Here is an 18195-nt window from a genome sequence, read left to right as displayed (position 1 = left end):
GCAGAACTGCTGGAACCAAGGCAAACAGCACAGAACAGCTGTCCAAGACAGCCTGCAACTAAATTAGTTTGCAGTAATAAAAAGGAATTGCAGCCACATGTTATCAGCAGTTTGCCTTCTCATCAGGATCCTCTGCTGGAAGGGCCTTCTAGAGGCTGATGGCACTAAGTGAAAATAGACAAACATGGAAAAAAGAGTTACCTTTTCATTCATAGTTTTGTGGTTTTTCTTTGTCTTCTTCAGGAACTGTTTCAAGCTCCCTGAAGACATATATTCAGTGATGAAGATCACCTGCAGGGGCAGTAAGAAACATTACCCTCTGCTTCACTAATTACCTGTAGGACAGAGTGCGAAAACCCAACAGACTGTTTTCTTTACTCACCCTGGCCTTATTCTCCTTCACATCAGCCCAGTATTTGTGAAACTTCACGATATTCAGATGTTCCAGCTGAATTAAGTTGTCAAACACTGCTTTGACTTTTTCCTTAACATCAGAAAGACAGACATGTTACATTAGAGACCACATCAGCCCACATCTTACTTTCCCCTTGGGTCTTGATCCCCTTAAACAACACTGTACACTTCAAGCTCCTATGCTAAGAACAAACAGCATCTGATTTCATCATACACAGCATCTCAGCTGAACACGGTTTGATCACCAAGACTAAATCAACACAAGAGCCCATGGAAATAGCACAACAACAGTTCTGCATCACATTTTCTGCACAGGCCGGGCTTAAGCTGAATTTGCTACGTTTGAGCAGCACAGCACTCCAAATCCAGCCAATAATCCATGTGAGAGATCACCCATACCTATAGCCCCACCCTGGTGCATTGTACACTTCCCACATCTTGTTGGGAAACACATCAACTTACTTCCTGAAGCTTAAAGTTCTTCCGTTCAGAAAACTGAACCTCATTCCAAACAACTTCCACACCTTCCTCTGTATCCATGGCCAGGTAGGCACTATCAATCCCTGGGACATTGCGCTGATTCACCTGTACGGGGAGGAAGGAAACAGATGTGAATTCTAAGCCAGCAAGACCAGAGCATTACCATGCATCCTTCATTTGAGTATTATGAACTTTCTCATTACTTTTAATAAGTGAGTGTTCCAGGACACGATCGTGCACATGTATTTCAGGAATGGGACATATCCAAATGCGAGTACACTGTAGGCCACATAAGCAGCAAGCCTTGGGCATATCTGTGGGAAAACTTCTTTTGCACAAAGGCTGTTTTGTTGCAAAAGCTGCCTTTTGGCAACAATACCTTATATTTTTATGTTTTATGATACTCATAGTTCATTTAACCACCACAAAAAAAACCAAACCCTCCTACCATACAAAAAGGATATAAAAAAAGTCTGAGGAACACAGACAACTTTCTGGGGAAATTTTCTGAAAGGTGATGAGACACAAAGCTCAAGAGAGGAAAGTGATACAAGCAGAGAGAAACAAAGGGAAAGCTGCAAGCTGGGAATAAATTTAGGAACGGATTACACAACTGACACAGCTACAATAATTTATTTAGTTAATAAATGCAAAAGTTACCCCAGCAGAAGTACATCCACACCTAATATTAAAGGCATAGATGAGCACTAAGAAAGCAACAAGGTAAGGGGAGAGGACCTGACAAAGCAAGAGTTTAAAGCCTAGCACAAGAATGGCTAGGGGTGTGGAAGTGCTTAATGCTAGAAGGCCCACATAGATACATGATGAACAACGTTCCCAGCAGCAAAGTCTACCATTATATTTCCCTCATATGTCATGTTTCCTCACGTTTTTCCTCAGATATGTAGTCACATCCAAAGATGTATATGGATTCCTTCCTCCAACATCTAGAGCATCTTGCTGCTCTGTAATGCCTTTTATAGGCTATTCCACAGGCATGCACAAGTTACAGTCATGGTTAAAGTGCTACTGCACCAGGCAACGTGCAGCGATAAAACTGGGCTCCTATCTCAAAGTACTTACAGGAAAGAAGAAAGGGGGTAGAATCATCAACCATGACTATTCACCATCAACTGGCCACATACCCAGGATCACTTCACCTTCAGCTGATCCAATCCTCCCCTTGAGGTAAAAGTTAATAGAGAGATTTGGCTAGCAAACCCAGACTCATCTTCCACTTATATTGCCTCAAAGTCCTGGCCATTTCACAGCTTTTCCTACTCGTACTTGTCTCGCCTTCTCTTCCCCCACTAGGGACCCCATCAGCATCCTATTTGCTGGAAGCTTCTCGCCATATACAAGGACTCACTCAAAAATCCCTTTCCTCTGGGCAGCCACTTCTAACACAAAAAACTTACTCAATTTCAGCCACAGTGTTATGCTAATGAGAACGGACACAAATGTTCTGCCACCCATAAAACTTAAGTGAATTAAACTCTATACTGTAGAAAATAACTACCGATAACACAATACTAACTAATAAAACTAAAGAGAAAGAAACCAGTTTCCAATGGACAGTGCGTTTAACTCTGGTAGACTAGGTACAGACTAAAAGCATCCAGCTGATCATACTGAAATGCAAAAAACCTAAGGCTTGTGTTTATAAAGAAATTCTGCTGTAGGAGGCAGGTACCACGAAGAACTTGTAGGTCACACTAACAATCAGCTAAATTTGAGCTCCTAATAATGCATAATGACAAGGCCTAACACAGAAATGCGACACGTAACACATAATTGTGAGCAGAGAAACAAGTCCATTGAGGTAATAAGTTTACTGGTGTACAACACCAACTCTTTCTATATAGCACTGATACCAACATCTAAATACCAGGCCACGCCTGTTACTTTTCATCATTACAGAAAGCGGAAAGAATGAAGATAATTAAGGACAGAACATTTATTCTTTCAAATTTTAGTATAAGAAATATTTTAGGGATGACAGTAGCATAAGGATGCCTGGTATGATTAATAAAGCTGAATGCCAAGTCTTTAACATAAGAAAAGTTTAAACAAGCCCCCAGTCAGCAGAAAGGCAGATATGTGTTAGTACTGTAGGGATGAGATAAAAGCTATGACTGCCAACACCCACTGGCCCATGCATCCCTCTGTATTCTCTTCTTTCATCATACTTGCTGCCTATTCAAAGGCCTTTTAGCTTTACCGGATTAATCAAGTCCTCAGGTACTGACAAATAATCTGCCCTGATAATGCAGCCAGTAGATGTGGATTTATCGTATCTTCTCCCATTTCTGGGCAAGTTTACCAAATGTAAATAATTTCCATGACTCATAGGGAATATTCCAGGGCACCAGATATGACTCAAGACACCAAACCCATCTGACATCACTGATGGTAATTCCCAGTTCAAGAGGAGATTCAACAGCTTGGGCAGAAGAGTAAAAGGGGAAAAATGCAGACAGACAACTGAAGAGGTGACAGCAAATCCCTCCTTTTTTCACGTTACCAAATCACTGCTCCACATCCCTCTCCATGCTCAGCGAAGTGGAAGCATAAGGTCCCATGAAAGTGTGTTCTGGCACTTGCTCTGTACCTTCCTGAGAGCTACGTCCAGCCATTGGTGGCTGATCGATGGTTGTAAGCTTAACAGGTCACAATTCAGAAGCAATGTGGCAGTTAATACTATTGTAAGCACAGGTAGTTGTAGGAATGTAAATTTCAACTTCACAAAACTGACTGAACAAGGGGAAATAAAAATGGCAAGTTCAAAACGCTGACTTCCGTGCCTTGCCTTGAAGGTTAAGAAGCGCAACCGGCAGCATCCGTAGCCTAGTACACCCATGCCCTGAAGAGACAACAGAAGTACTGCTCTTGCCCTGAAGAGTGCTCATGACATGGGCATCAGCACAGGATGAAGATGATGCAGGTTGTCTCCTTACTTTGCCCTAACGCCCTGCAAGCTTTGTCAAGTAATTTAAGATCGTTTTAAATTGTTTAATTTTCAGCAGTCTTTTATGACCCAGACCAAAGACAACAAGCTCCCCATGAACTATGCTGATGACATGACAAAAGATGACTGGATCAAATAAAACACCCTGTGTTCCTAGGGATACTATATTACTCTGACACGTTTCTTTTCCAGATAGCCCACATAGACTAGGCAGCTTGTAAACTACGAAGGAAGACCTTTTTTTAACTAAACTCAGTTTTGCAGGAATTTTTGAAGTAAGACAGAGGAAGAAGTTCCACAAACACAAAAAAAATATAGCAGAAATACTAATGTAGCTCTTTGTCCATATAAACAAAAGGTAAAGACACTCAAGAAGAATTTTAAGTGAATTTAAGTACTTAAAGGGGAGTGTGGGAAGGAGATATAAATGCCGTTACTTCAAGGCTTAACTTAGCTCTAAGGGAAAAAAGTCTGGAAGATGTATTTCCCTTAGGCAGGTTATTCCAATTGTCCAATGCATATTTCCTCCATAGCTCTCAAACATCTTGATACTTATCACTGAAAGGACACAGACGTTTGGAGAGACGTTCTGTAGTTCACGTGATCCGTCAATTAAATTTAAAAAAAAATTACAGCCAAGCCACAAGTGTCAGTGATGATTTACAATCAAGAAAAAGAAAACTTATAAAAATTGGAAAAAACCCTCACAATAATTAGAATATTAGTACAGAATGAAACTGCACATTGAAGAACAGAGATCAGGAATGGCACCACGTTAGGCCAAACACTTAGGAAAAGCAGTGTGTCTGGTTAAGAGTAGCATGAACATGTTAAGAAGTTACCCTAGCCACTTGTTTTGGCCAGACAAAAAGATCAAAGCTCTGCTCAACCAGCTTGGCAAAAGCTGGAGAACAGAGATAATATACCTACAGAAGACAGTAGCTGGACCACAGAGGAACATTACTTCTCACTGAACTGCCGCAAAAGAAAAAAGTAGCATATTTACCAACAGAAAGAGGAAATAAAAGCAGCCATCTCAGAAGTTTGAAGCTAATCTAGCGTGAAACAAACAAAAAAAAATATGCAAGATCTACTGCAGTCAAAAGGGAAAAAAAAAATCCAACAGAACAAAGAAGCAAGCCTACTTCATGTTTTCATTGAACTGACAGGACTGGCCTTTGTAATTACATTCATGGTTATAAAATGCTTGAAAGGTGTTAATTCAAAAATAAAATGAAAATAACTAGTGTAATATAAGAATCTCACTGAAAGGAAATGTCAGTTATTACCATGCTATGCAAACCAATTCATATAGCAATCAAAAGTACAAGGAAAAGAAAATCTGACTATCACCAATGCAACGTTGGCTCTTCCAGCCAGCTACAGGCTGGAACAAGTAGTAAGATAAAATATATTAGCAATAAGTTTGTTTGTGTAACCAAACAAACAAATCTTGACCATTAAACACAGAGTTAGACGCCTACCGTGACTTGGAGCTTGCCCTCCCTTGTAATTTCACATGCAACAGCTCAGGAGATGCCGCCCTGAGAAAGAAGCCACAACCAGACATACTTTTAAGCGCACACAGTAAGCGTCCCTGCCACCTCCTGCTCCGTGCTGGCCATACAACTGAACTGCAAAGGGCAGAGCACAGCTTGGAGCCAGGAAACAGTTCAAGGAGCCCAGTTCCATCCTGTCAGCGAGAACAGCAACCGTTCAGTCAGAAAGGCAGTGGGTTTTGAACCACACCGCCGTCACACAGACGGGAGCCCAGTGGCCATCCAGCCTCTCCGAAAGCATTTGACGGTTCTGGTTAAACAACATGCTGAGGGACAGGCTTCACTAAAAAATACGTGACAGATAACTCTCCATCCAGTACATTAGCAACTTAAAAGAAAGGATTGCAAGAGTCAAGTTGCTTTGAAGAGGAAGAGCACTGCTCTTGCTGTCCCACGGGGAGACATGCATCATTGCCATCCATTTAATGGATAACATAAACAAACACATAAGTTGCCTGCTAGGAGCCCAAGGGGACGAATGCTTGGTTTCGTCAGGTGCTTTGAAACAAATGAGCAATCCAATGGAGTCAAAGAGAGTTCAATCTTACTGAGCTGCACTACGGAAGCAGGAAGAGGCAATGAATTCCTCATCCCTAACTCCCAAAGGGAAACAGGAACAGCACAGCAAAATAAGTAAGGGAGGAGGAAAAAAACCAGTATCCCACCAAAAAAAAACCATTCTGATAGAAGGCCATTAGGAAGGTTATGGTGACTCACCAGTACCTCTAGATCTACTGTACTATTATCACTCCTGTACCATTCTCTGCAGCTGCCTGAGAGGGGCTGGAGTGAGGGGGGGGCTGGTCTCTGCTCCCAAGGCACCAGTGACAGGGCGAGAGGAACCGGCCCCAGGCTGCGTCAGGGGAGGGTTAGGTTGGGTGTGAGGGAAAATGCCTTCCCTGCCAGAGGGGTCAGGCCCTGGCACAGGCTGCCCAGAGAGGTGGGGGCGTCACCGTCCCTGGGGGGGTTCAAACACCGTGCAGCCGTGGCACTTGGGGCCATGGTTTGGGAGGCCTGGGGGTGTTGGGCTGGGGTTGGACTTGATGATCCCGGAGGTCTTTTCCAACTTTAATGATTCTGTGATTCTACGATTATCAACACCCTCATCAAACATACGACACCAAGGACATCGACAGGTAGTTATATTTCGGACTGTCCTCAGGGATATGAACTGACTGGGAGGTTCAGGAACTTCTCAGTACTGAACCCAGGGGCAGTAAGCTCAGATGAGTGCCAGTAATACAAAACACCAAAGAGGAGAAAAAACACAGGATAAACTCCAAGTTAGCCACTTTCATTCTGTGCTAGCCCATCCTGTTATTCTGTGACACTTTCACTTGGTAGAGAGATCTTCAAATCACTGCAGATAACTCAAAAAAAATCCCTTAGTCTTAGGAGGTGTTAAAAGATCAGTATTAGGAATTACAAGGAAACGAATAGAAAATGCCATAAAAATTGGTATACTGCTGTTAGCACAAATCTTGAATATACTTGTAAAAATCTCTTATGGCACACAGAATACAAATAGAAAGTAATTCTTTCACATTTCTGATAATACAAGAGCAAGAAAGCAGCCAATTAAGTGATCAAACATCATATTTTGAAAAGAAAGATAAAGAAGCACTTGATCCTAGCATATATATATAAAAATATTAAACTGTAAAGCTGACTACCATGGGATATATATCAGAAGTAAAAATGACTGCAAGTTGAAATTAAACTAGCTGAAACATGTATATTTAACTACTAAATACAACAGTCCACATACACTAGCTGGCTCAAATTTTCTCAACTCCCAATTACTGTGAGACTGTCACAGCAAGACACCTTAGCCTTTTTTTCCATTCTTCTCCTGTTCACTTTCTTACTTGGTGGTTTAACAGCAGAAGCTCTGGCTCTGCCACCTAACCATAAAAAAGCTAGAGCAGAATTCCACATATTCATGGGATGTTCGTTTTCTATCCAGCAGTATCGTAATTACACATTTTCTCTTTATTCTTACTACTGCTGTAATTGCATTTTTTACAGTTGCATTCTTCCTCCTTGTGCGTTGTAACAGTTGTTCGCTCAACTCCAGACAGAGCTGCTGAAGTCTCCCTGAAGTAACAGGCCAACAAAGTTTCATCAAACTGCTGTGGAAAGGTATCTGGGTAAGGGCTTTTCAAAGTAGAAGCAAGAACACATCAGTGATCAGAAGAACCAGATGGGGAACCCAGACAGCCTAATGCACGATAGATGAAACACTGAACCGAGGACCCCCAAGGCCACAGAGGAGAGCGATTAACTCATTGTCCCTATTGGGAAAACCCACCTAGGCAATTCAACAGGAGACACCCCTTCAGCAATATTACGCAAGCCAGCTGGAGACGCTGCGTAAAGGAATATAGGACTTAAAATAGGATGTTGGAGGTGGGCAATTTTGGGGTCAAACAAGAGGATTTGGGTACAATATTCATGGGACTTTTGAAGGAAGGGCAAAAAGTGTGGAAAGAGAAGAATCAAGATAAGCCACTAGCCAAGTCCCGTGCCTGATCACTACCACCTGAACTGTCTTTTTATTATATTGTTTTTCAAACTATCTTCTGTGCAAGCATCCTCTTTACTCTCTGTGTATGTGCACACCCGAGCACACAGATCTGCTAGCGAACTGCAGCCAGACTAGCCAGAGTTAGGACAAAAGGTCTTGGGGCCAGATTTTGCAGAGACAGAGGGCCTAGGAGACAGGCACTAGAGACACCCATGACACGGGATTTTCCCTGAGCACTGATCCTTAGAAACAGGGTAGGGTTATTCATGTGACCTGTGTTAACACGGGATGCTCAGAGAAGCACCATGCTCCCATTTGTGCTAGCCTATTTGTGGCCGGCCATGCTTTCACTGTGCCTCAGCACTTCCACACTGCCTCGCTGCAGGCAGGACCTGGAGTCAGAGACAGCAAGCAGCCTCCTACCTCCACTGGCCCAGCAGTAAGCTCCTTCCCAAGCATAAGCCTGGCTATAACATCTGACCCCCACCAAACAGCACCAACCATGACATTGTGATCGCTTCCCCTGGGCCTCCCAATGCAGGTCTAAAGAGACAGAGGTCTGACAAGGGGAACACGCTGGTGCTGCTCGTAAGCTACGTGGACCACGTTATTTTTAGAACAACTCTGTCAAGAACGCAGAGCAAACCCCACCCCTCGGTCACAGGCAGCTGGAGTGTAACTAGCACCTCTAACCACCCAGTAAAGCTAGAAAAGCAGCAGGCAGCTGCTCTGGCTGCGCCTGCTTCCCCACTGAGGCAGCATAAAGGCTGAGAAGCGATGCTGGCTGGGGCGGCACTAAGCGAGCTGCCAGCTGTCTGTTACAGTCAATAAGCAAGAACATAACGGGTGCGCAGACAAGAGGCCCAAGACAAAGGCTCAATTCCCTCTTCATCTTGCAGTGCCCCCCATCTCATTCAAGCACATCTCAAGGGTTCATTCCTTCCAGGAAGCCCCTAGATGAGCCAATATAAGTGTTAAAAGGCTGCACGTACTCCCTCTTTCGAGTATCTTCCCGATGGTCAAGTAAAATCATAAAAACTACAGCACAGCATTAGTTTTCTCCACCAGCTGGAAAAAAAAAAAAACAAACAACACAGGTCCATTGCCAAAGCCTGTCAAAAAGCTGGCAGCCCTCCTAGCACTAGTTTGCTTTGAGAATCTCTGCAACCCATCCTCTCTCCAGCAGCAGAATCCAAAGCTCAGAGCATCTCAAATGCCACCTTCCCAAGGAACAATGCCTCACATTCCCACATACAGAAATTCAGATGTGTGATAGGAAAAAAAAAAAAAAGACTGGTGCTTATCTTTTAGTGCCTCAGCAAGTTTCTTTCCAGTCACAAAAGCAGCTAAGAAATCAGACTCAAGCATCACAGAATCCATACACCCGATCTATTGGCATTTTCTCTCCAAGAACCCTGCACTCTCCCTCCTTGAAGAAATGTAATTCCAGAGGTGCAAAAGTCAATCAGCTCCTGATGAAAAATTATTCAAGAAACTAAGATTCCCACTAGGAGTGAAAAGACAACAAAGAGGTAAAATGCATTTCATGTGTTTCTGGGCTCAGCTCACCATAAACCACAGCTCTTTCCTTAACATTTCATAGCACGGGCCTGGATCAAGAGCGCATGTTAGCCCGAGCACTAGAATTCAGCTATAATGCCCCACCACCTAGCCATCAACAGCCCCTGAACGGCTGGGAACCACCTACCCAAGTGACAGCAAGGTCTTTCCTAAGAAAATAAGAAGCAAACTAATGGCAGTGCAGTAAAGACAGTAGTGCAGCCTACAGTAACCTTCTGAACTTCCAGCAACGGTATACAATGAAGAACAGCCAGACTGAACACTGAACTCGGACGTACCCACAGGCGCAGTGCATGCTGCCTCAAACACTGGTCCTCAAGTTCTGCACCTGACCTGAAACCCAGGTCCACATGGAACTTCATTATCCTATCTTAGTCTGCATGTTAGAGTAAAGGAAGCTATGAAGGACTGCACACTGCATCTAGTTTATCTCACAGTGGAAAATACCAGAGATAGGAAGACATGAATTAACATAGCAACCACTGTATGCACAGACAGACACACTTCTATACAAGACTTTTTTCCCCAGGGATGAGGCAAAAAAGAACCTCTCAATCTCAGCAGCCACTGAAGTGGGGGCATAACATGGAAAGCTGTTGTGGTTTAACCCAGCTAGCTAAACACCACACAGCCATTTGCTCACTCCCCCTGCTCCAGTGGGATGGGAGAGAGAATCGGGGGGGGAAAAGTAGAATTTGTGGATTGAGATAAAGACAGTTTAGTAGAATAGAAAAGGAAGGGAAAATAATAATAATAATATTAGAACATACAAAGTAAGCAATGTACAATGCAATTCTTCACCACCCACCAACTGACACCCAGCCAGTCCCTGAGCAGCGGTCGCTGCCCCCCAGCCAACTCCCCCCAGTTTATATACTGAGCATGACATCACATGGTATGGACTATCCCTTGGGCCAGTTTGGGTCAGCTATCCTGGCTGTGCCCCCTCCCAGCTTCTTGTCGGCAGGGCATGAGAAGCCAAAAAGTCCTTGACTAGTGTAAAAACTACTTAACAACAACTAAACCATCAGCATTATTCTCATACTAAATCCAAAACACAGCACTGTACCAGCTACTAGGAAGAAAATTACCTCTATCCCAACCGAAACCAGACCAAAAGTGCCCCAGCAGCTGAGCTTACAAAAAGGTTAGCAACACATCAAGCACGGGACACAATCAGACAACCACAAGGTCATGTCTTTCTCAAGGAACGTTGTCGATGGCGAGCAAGAACTCAACCATCACCTTTCAGCCACCCTGGAAATCACCCACAAGACTTCAGAATCTCTAGGAAAGAAGTACAACCCTTATGTCTCCCATCTGCACAGGACTGAGCGAGTCAGCACTTGGGCAAGTTCCCAGACAAGGGACTGAATGCAAGCAGGACTGCAAGAATGGTACAAGGTTCTCCTGCTAATCTTGAGCGGCCTGAGGTATCCTCAGGCAAAGGGCAAAGGTATTTAAGCAGAGACTAGTACCCTTTCTCCCATTATCTCTCTTTTCCCCTCTACGTGCCAGGCTTCACATCCTTGCAAAGTCTTCTGTATCAGGGAACGAAGCAGCCTTTGGCAAGAGCTGTACTACAACTGACTACACCTCACAAGGAGCCTGCAGAAGAGGACGCCTAGCGTACCCAAGTCTGCTTGGTCCTTTTATCTCTTAACCATGACAGACATGCTCATACACATACCTAAAAGGGAACCTACTTGTTCCCACACCCACAATATGATACAGATTCATTCAATGGCACTAAATGGGTTATTTACTAAACATGTTACAAAGATGACAACAAAGTATTTATAACAAAAAGTGTTGGCTAATGCAATCACACAGTGTTTTCCTACCCAAAAAAGGCATAGAAAGAAATCCTGTCAATAGATAGCTATTAGACACATGACAAACTGTAGGACAATCTAAGTCTGTGAATGGTTAAGTCCCTCCCACTAACATAAGCTTGCCAAACCAACACAGTAATACTGCGCTGAAAATTAAGAAAGATTCTGCTGCAGCAGAGCACAAGTTTTCCTACAATTATGTTTGGGCCACTTTTCTGTATGATCCATGTAGCTCTCAGGAACAGTAGGCACTGAGTCCAAGCTCTCCATTTCAGGTTTAGTATCAGCCAGTGGCATGAGTCTAAAAACGAACTGCAAGCGTGTCGCTGCAATCCATCTTTTAAGAAGTTTCTATTCCTAGCAGACATGGCAGATAATTCTGAAAATACTTGTACAACCCAAGAAAAATAAATTATGTATGCATGCTGACCGAAAGAAGAAAATGGAGTGTCATATAGGGACAACAGAAAAAGAGGTTTTTGTCAGAGACAAAAGCCAAAAGGGACCAAGGAAAGCACAAGGTTGGAGAGCCGGTCAGCCTCAGTCTCTCCCTCCTGTGTTTCTCCTAACGTAAAGCAGTGAGCCCTTTCTCTACACCTGTCTATCATGAGACAAGATTCCCCTGTCAAAAGTTTATCTTCGGCTCCTTGTAGAGGCTAAAGCCTCACCTTTGAATATGTTAAGAGAGCAAAGGGTACGTGATTACAATTGCAGAGAGGGATTCAGCTCAGGCAGGAAAGCAATACGGTTTGCAACACACCAGGAGACCCACACTTGCAACATATACACAGCAGCAGCAGCAGCGTCAGGGTCCCTGTGCCGCTTAAGGACAGGAGAGACGCCTGAAAACACCTTGGTTATACAGTGCAGGAAAGAGGAGAGCAATACTAAGTCTTCTGTTGTACAAGTTGTTTAACGAACAGTAAATAAGTATCCTATGGGACAAGCCACATTTACCCTCTACCCTCCCGCTCCCAGCCATCTCACTCTGGCAGCAACCTCACCCTTAAGGTATATCAAAGCATTACCATATGCACTATTCATTAAATGTTCTACAAAGAAGAGAACTTTGGGGAAGGTAAGTGTTCTCTATCAGTTAAAACGGGTTCTTAGTTAAAAATTTCAGAGTAGCATCTGATTTTAAAACACTACTCTGAACTTCCACAGCAGTTACACACTTTACACCATAGAAGTTTCCTGTCTCTAGGAAAAATTACAACCAATGAACCAACACAACCCTTTTTTACATTTGAGGTTTAAGCAAGAATCGAACAGAATCGAACAGAATCGAACAGAATCGAACAGAATCGAACAGAATCGAACAGAATCGAACAGAATCGAACAGAATCGAACAGAATCGAACAGAATCGAACAGAATCGAACAGAATCGAACAGAATCGAACAGAATCGAACAGAATCGAACAGAATCGAACAGAATCGAACAGAATCGAACAGAATCGAACAGAATCACAGTTCACTTGGAAGGGACCTACAAGGCTCATCTGGTCCAACAGCCTGACCACAAATTAAAGCATGTTATTAAGGGCATTGTCCAAACGCCTCTTCAACACTGACGGGCTTGGGGCATCGACCACCACTCCAGCAAGCCTGTTCCAGGGTTTGACCACCCTCCCAGTAAAAAAAATCCTTCCTCACGTCAAGTCTGAACCTCCCCTGGTGCAGCTTTGAACCACTGTCCTGTCCCTGGATGCCAGGGACATCAGCACCTCCCCCTCCACGTCCCCTCCTCAGGAAGCTGCAGAGAGCAAGGAGGTCACCCCTCAGCCTCCTCCTCTCCAAACGCGACAAACCCAGAGCCCTCAGCCGCTCCTCACAGGACGTGCCTCCCAGCCCCAGCTTCGGTGCCCTCCTCTGGACGCACGCAGGGACCTTCACAGCCTTCTCAAGTGGTGGGGCCCAGCACCACGCACAGTACTCCAGGTGAGGCTGCACCACCACTGAATACAGCGGGACAGTCCCCTCTCTGACCAGCGGGTTATACTGGGTGTGAGGCACCCCACCAGTGGGTTATACTGGGTGTGAGGCACCCCAGGGTACGGTTTGCCCTCTTGGCTGCCAGGGCACACAGCTGGCGCCTGTTGAGCCTGCTGCCCACCAGCACCCCCACATCCCTTGCTGCTGGGCTGCTCTCCAGCCACTCCTCTCCTAGTTTAGACTTGTGCCCGGCATTATTTTTCCCTTGTAAACCAATATATTTTAAGTTATATTAGATGATATAGTTTAGCCTAGGCCGCTAGCTAAAATACAAGCAAGTAATTCGCAACCCCACTAACAACCGAAACTTTTTTCTCCCTCCGCACTCCCAGGATAGCCTCTGCTGCCTTGCTAGCTTAGCCTGGACACAAGCACACTCAGGCCGATGCCCTGGCGCACGCCCCGTGTACTGGAGAACCCGGGCACCGGCTGGGCCTGCCGCGCCCCCATGTGACTCGGATCACTGCAGCGGAACAAAGACGGAGCAAGCAGCGGGGCTCCGGGCGGCAGCCCCGCACGGCGGAGGCGGCGCTCCGGAAGCGCCCGCTCGACTGCTCCGGCAGAGCTGCGCTTCCCCCGGCGCCCGCTCCCCTGCCCCCGGGCCGGCACCGGCACCGGCACCGGCACCGGCACCGCGCCACGGCCCGGAGCCGAGCACCGCCGGAGCCGCCGCGGCGCGAGGGCGTCGCCGGGCGTGGCCAAGGCGGCGAGCAGCCTATGGGAGCTGGCGCTGGTGATGTAACGCTTGCCGCCCTCTGCCACTGGCTGGAGCAGCCGTCCTTCGGGGAGCCGCCCCGCCCCGCCCCGCCCGCGGCGCGGCGGCCGGTGCCTTCCCAGCCCCGGCGGGGCCGGCGGCGGGGCGCGCTCTGCGCCGGGGCGCTCGGGGGGCGGGGGCACGGCTTCCCCCGGGCGGAGAAGCGCCTCGGAGGCAGCAGGACCGGCACGGCCACCTTTCTGCCGGCCCTCGACCATTTTGTGCCCAGAACCCGCCGCGGCGGCACTGGCGGGCGGCAGGCGTGCTCGGGATTCACGCTGCGGCTTATTCTGCTGAAATCTGCTAATTTACGGTAAATGGCCTGAGCGCTTACACCCTTCCCGTTCACAGAGACGGCCTGCTCCCTCGGAGCCACAGGGGGCCCCTCCGCCCAGCCTCTGTGCAACGTCACCTCTGTTCTAGGAGGGTGACTACAAAGACTCTACAGCCATTAATAATTTTTTAAAAATGAGGTTATTACACTTCCAAATGTACATACAAGTACGCGACTCAAAGGAAGAAGCAAAGAATGTAACATCTGGGGTTACCAGACCACACGTAGTGCTGAGTCTTGCTCTGCCTGCGACCACGCATGCTGTTTCCTCTCCAGATTATCACATTAAATTGCCTCCAAGGTGACTGCCTAATTCAGCATCCAGAGGAGATATTGCTGAGATAAAAAAAAAAATCAGGATTGCATCACCGGGGGAGGGGGTGGCACATCCTTTCCCATGGAGTAACACCTCCACCCTGCCAAGGGGTTGCCAGTAAGAGCCTGTCTACACAGCTGCACTGACCGGAATAACCAGTGTGGCTGAGCAGTCTCGCTAACAGCCCTTTACAGGGACACCACGCCAGCATGAGAGACACTTTACTCTGCTATTCTGGGATGCTCAGAAAGTAAAGCTGTTATTCCAAAATAAATTTCATGCCAGAGTATCTGTGGTGGGAGACTTTACTCCAGGGAACAGATCAGCCCAAAAGCTGAAGACAGCAAAAAAAGTATGATGTCATATGGTTAAAGTGAATGAATGCCACTCCACAAGCCTGGGTCTAATCAAGCCACAAATTTACGTGCGTAATTAAGAGGCAAAACAGAATTTAACTGTAGGATCACTAGAAGCCTGTTTTTTCACACACATGAGGCACAGGGCCCACACACGGCCAACTGCAGCTGCTATCAGTCAGCACCAAATCAGCGCTTCCTGTGGGGAGGTGGGGCAACCTTGACGGATGAAGGCTGGAGAATCGAGGCCCTGAGTTTACCCCAGGCCAGACAACAATTCATTTTGCAGCCTTCACCAGTCATTCTTCTGTCTGTAAGGTGGAACAAAGCTTATGTGTCTAACATATAGAGGTGGCTTGCCTTCAAACCAACCAGCCACTCTTGTTCTCAAGCTAGAAGAGAGTGATTTAGGCACGCCGAAATTTTAAGGAACTTCTTGTGTTTGGGCCTTAATTTGTCTGCAGATGGGGAAACTGAAATCCAAAGAAAATACTAGAACCTACCAAATCTTACATTTATGTAGGAGAGTACATAAAAGCCTGGAAGTAAATTTATCTTTCTGTGTCAAAATGATTGGGTATAAAAAAAAAACATTGAAAAAACTACACAAACTGAAGATCAGGTTTGTTCCCTAATGTGTGCCAATCCAGCACAGAACACAGGAAAAAGCACTTCAAGTTATCATAAGGAATATGTTGTGGAGGACAGACTTAAAGCTTCATACAGATGCCCTCCCCATTGCAACCCAAACCCTACAGCGTCACCAGAAAAGGCATATTCTTACTACACCATGCTAGGATTTGGCTTATGTTAACAAAACCAAGAGAGCTTTCAAACAAGCAAAGGTAAGGAACTGTGGGGAATCCTTGACCTTACTTTGACCTCCAAATTTACATCAGAATAAATGACTCTTTCACCACCACCAGAGTTTGAACTACCCTGTGTGTACAATAATGCATAAAGCAGACAAACCTCTATGCTCAGCCCTGACTTGGCTGAGAAAAGCTACATCAGCACTTGTACTGCAGCACTGGAGTTAACATTTCCTGTCTTTCAGCAACTACCACAGCTACACAGCTTGCCCAGCCAGAGCAGGTTTCACTGAGCCAACATGAGCCAGAAACCAGTTTGTGGAGACAGCCCCCTATAAGATAAACAGGGCACAGCAGAGAGTGGAAAAGGGAGAAGTTCAAAACAATACTTGTGTCTTCATACAGGACAATTCTGGTATACACACTGAGAAGTGGATGCAAACTGGACTAGCCAAGAAACAAATCTGCATGAACTGGCTATGCTTTAACCTAATTGAAGGCTTCAAAGCAAACCAAAGCCAAGGCATAATTCAAAAGCTGATGAGACTGGGCAACTGGCTGTTCCGTAGCAGGTACTGTTCACTTCACACTCTTTAGTTAACACCAAGAACTATCTAGTCATTGCCCTCCGTTATTCCCAGAGCAAAAGATCTGTAAAACAAGATGCACATAGGAGTGCTGGAGACACTCCCTGCTCAGCACAGCAGCAACAGCTGGCCCTGACACCATCCGTACAGAAGGGCCTCCAGCACAATGAACGTGCAGGGAGAAAAGCAAGTTGTGCTCTGGCTTCGACGCTCCCGAGGCCGAATAAAGGCAGCCCCACAGCTTACGAAGAGCTATCCACCTCCCTGCCGCCCCGCGAGCGTGACCGGCGCTCACCACTGCGACCTAGGCCGACCCGGGGACAGGTGGAAGGAGGACAGCCGGCGGGGGAGGACAGGACAGGAGCCCGCCCGGGCCCCGCGCCCCACCCGGCTCGGCCAGGGCTCCCCCGCCCCGCCCGGCAGTCCAGCCCGGGGCACCGGCGCCGGCACTGACCTCCTCGCGCCGCTTCTGCCAGCGGCCACACGGCGACTCCTCGAGGATCTCAGACTCGTCCTCGCTCTCCTCCTCCTCCTCCTCCTCAGGGGGCGCCGCGGAAGTCACCGGCGCAGACACTGAGGTCATTCCCGGGCCAGACGACGCGGACTCCGGCTTTGAGTCGGAGCTGCCGCTCGGCGCCTGCTTGGACTCGCCCTCCGACATGCTGCGGTCGCACAACCTGCGGGCCAGAGGCGCGGGCCGTGAGGCGAGGCGAGGCGAGGCGAGACGGCTCTGAGCGCAGACCAGGCCCGCTGGGCCGGACCGGGCCGCGCCCGCCGGGCCTGTCAGCGGGGGCCGCACCCCGGGCCTGCTGGCGGCGCCCGACCGAGCCGGTTCCGGCCCTAGCCCGAGGACGGCGGAGGGCAGCACAGGGGAAGAGAGGGGAGCAAGGCGGGGGACGGGGGAGCCGCACACTTACCGGGCTCGCCCGGCACCTCCCGGTCCCCAAGCGCGTCGCTACTCCGCCGACGGGCCGCCGCCGCCAACCGCCGCGCTGCGTAACGCGCCGTCCGGGGCAGGGCTTCCCGCCCGACAGCCAATCAGAGCCCGGGAGCGTGCCGTCAGCCTCCACCAATTGGTCGGTGGGCGGGGCTCCGGGTATATAACTTCATAGGGGGCGCCCGCGCGCTCGGTGCGTGACGGGCTGTGAGGCGGGGCGGTGGGGGCGGGCGGCCTGGCCCCGCACGATAGCCAATGAGAGCCCGGGAGAGGGGCCGTCAGCCTCCGCTGATTGGCCAATAGGCGGGGCTAAGCTTATACCGGGTGCTGGTGGCACTCTGGGCCCCCGGCTGTGTGAGGGGCCGCGGGATATCGTCTGGCGGGCTGGAAGGCCCCAGGCACACGCTATGAGGGTGCGCCACTCCAGCCGGACACCTGAGCGTGGGGCCGCCCCATGCCACAGGCAGGCGGTGGTACCGCCGGTCCCGAGTCCCCTGTCCCTCCTCCTCGCCGTACGATGAGTCTGATCGAAGCGTGGCTGCCTGGGGCGGCCACCGGCTTCATCTCCCTGGGGCGGCAGGGCGAGCTGGCCTCCCAAGGGCTGCCACAGCCTACGGAGTGCGGCCGGGGCCCGGCCCCGGCGGAGGCCGCGGCACCGGCGGGAGGGAGCTGCAGAGCAGCTCACAGCCAGAGGCGGGCAGGCCCGGGCGGGGCCCGCGCACCGCTGACAGGCTGGCGGC

At 48.0% G+C, this 18195-nt stretch overlaps 1 protein-coding gene across 3 annotated transcripts in view; it reads right to left on the bottom strand.

Moving 5' to 3' along the window:
- The window catches only part of NRBP1 (nuclear receptor binding protein 1), a 45260-nt gene extending 27346 nt beyond the window's left edge, over nt 1-17914 (bottom strand). Inside the window, exons 1-5 of one of the 3 annotated variants that reach the window (XM_064448491.1) lie at nt 17436-17914; nt 16973-17195; nt 877-999; nt 383-484; nt 202-291 (exon numbers count right to left, since the gene is read on the bottom strand). In XM_064448491.1, coding sequence (XP_064304561.1) covers nt 202-291; nt 383-484; nt 877-999; nt 16973-17179 — 522 coding nt within the window. In that variant the 5' untranslated portion in view covers nt 17180-17195; nt 17436-17914. Of the gene's footprint in view, nt 1-201; nt 292-382; nt 485-876; nt 1000-1977; nt 5767-16972; nt 17196-17435 lie in introns of those variants that run through there. The other 2 variants (XM_064448490.1, XM_064448492.1) reach the window with 2 other exon arrangements.
- Between the last annotated feature and the right edge of the window lie 281 nt (nt 17915-18195).

This window comes from Phalacrocorax carbo, chromosome 3, assembly GCF_963921805.1.
Source record: "Phalacrocorax carbo chromosome 3, bPhaCar2.1, whole genome shotgun sequence".
Lineage (NCBI taxonomy): Eukaryota > Metazoa > Chordata > Aves > Suliformes > Phalacrocoracidae > Phalacrocorax > Phalacrocorax carbo.
Note: the sequence above shows the minus strand (reverse complement) of the source record. Positions and strands in the feature narration are given on the sequence as shown.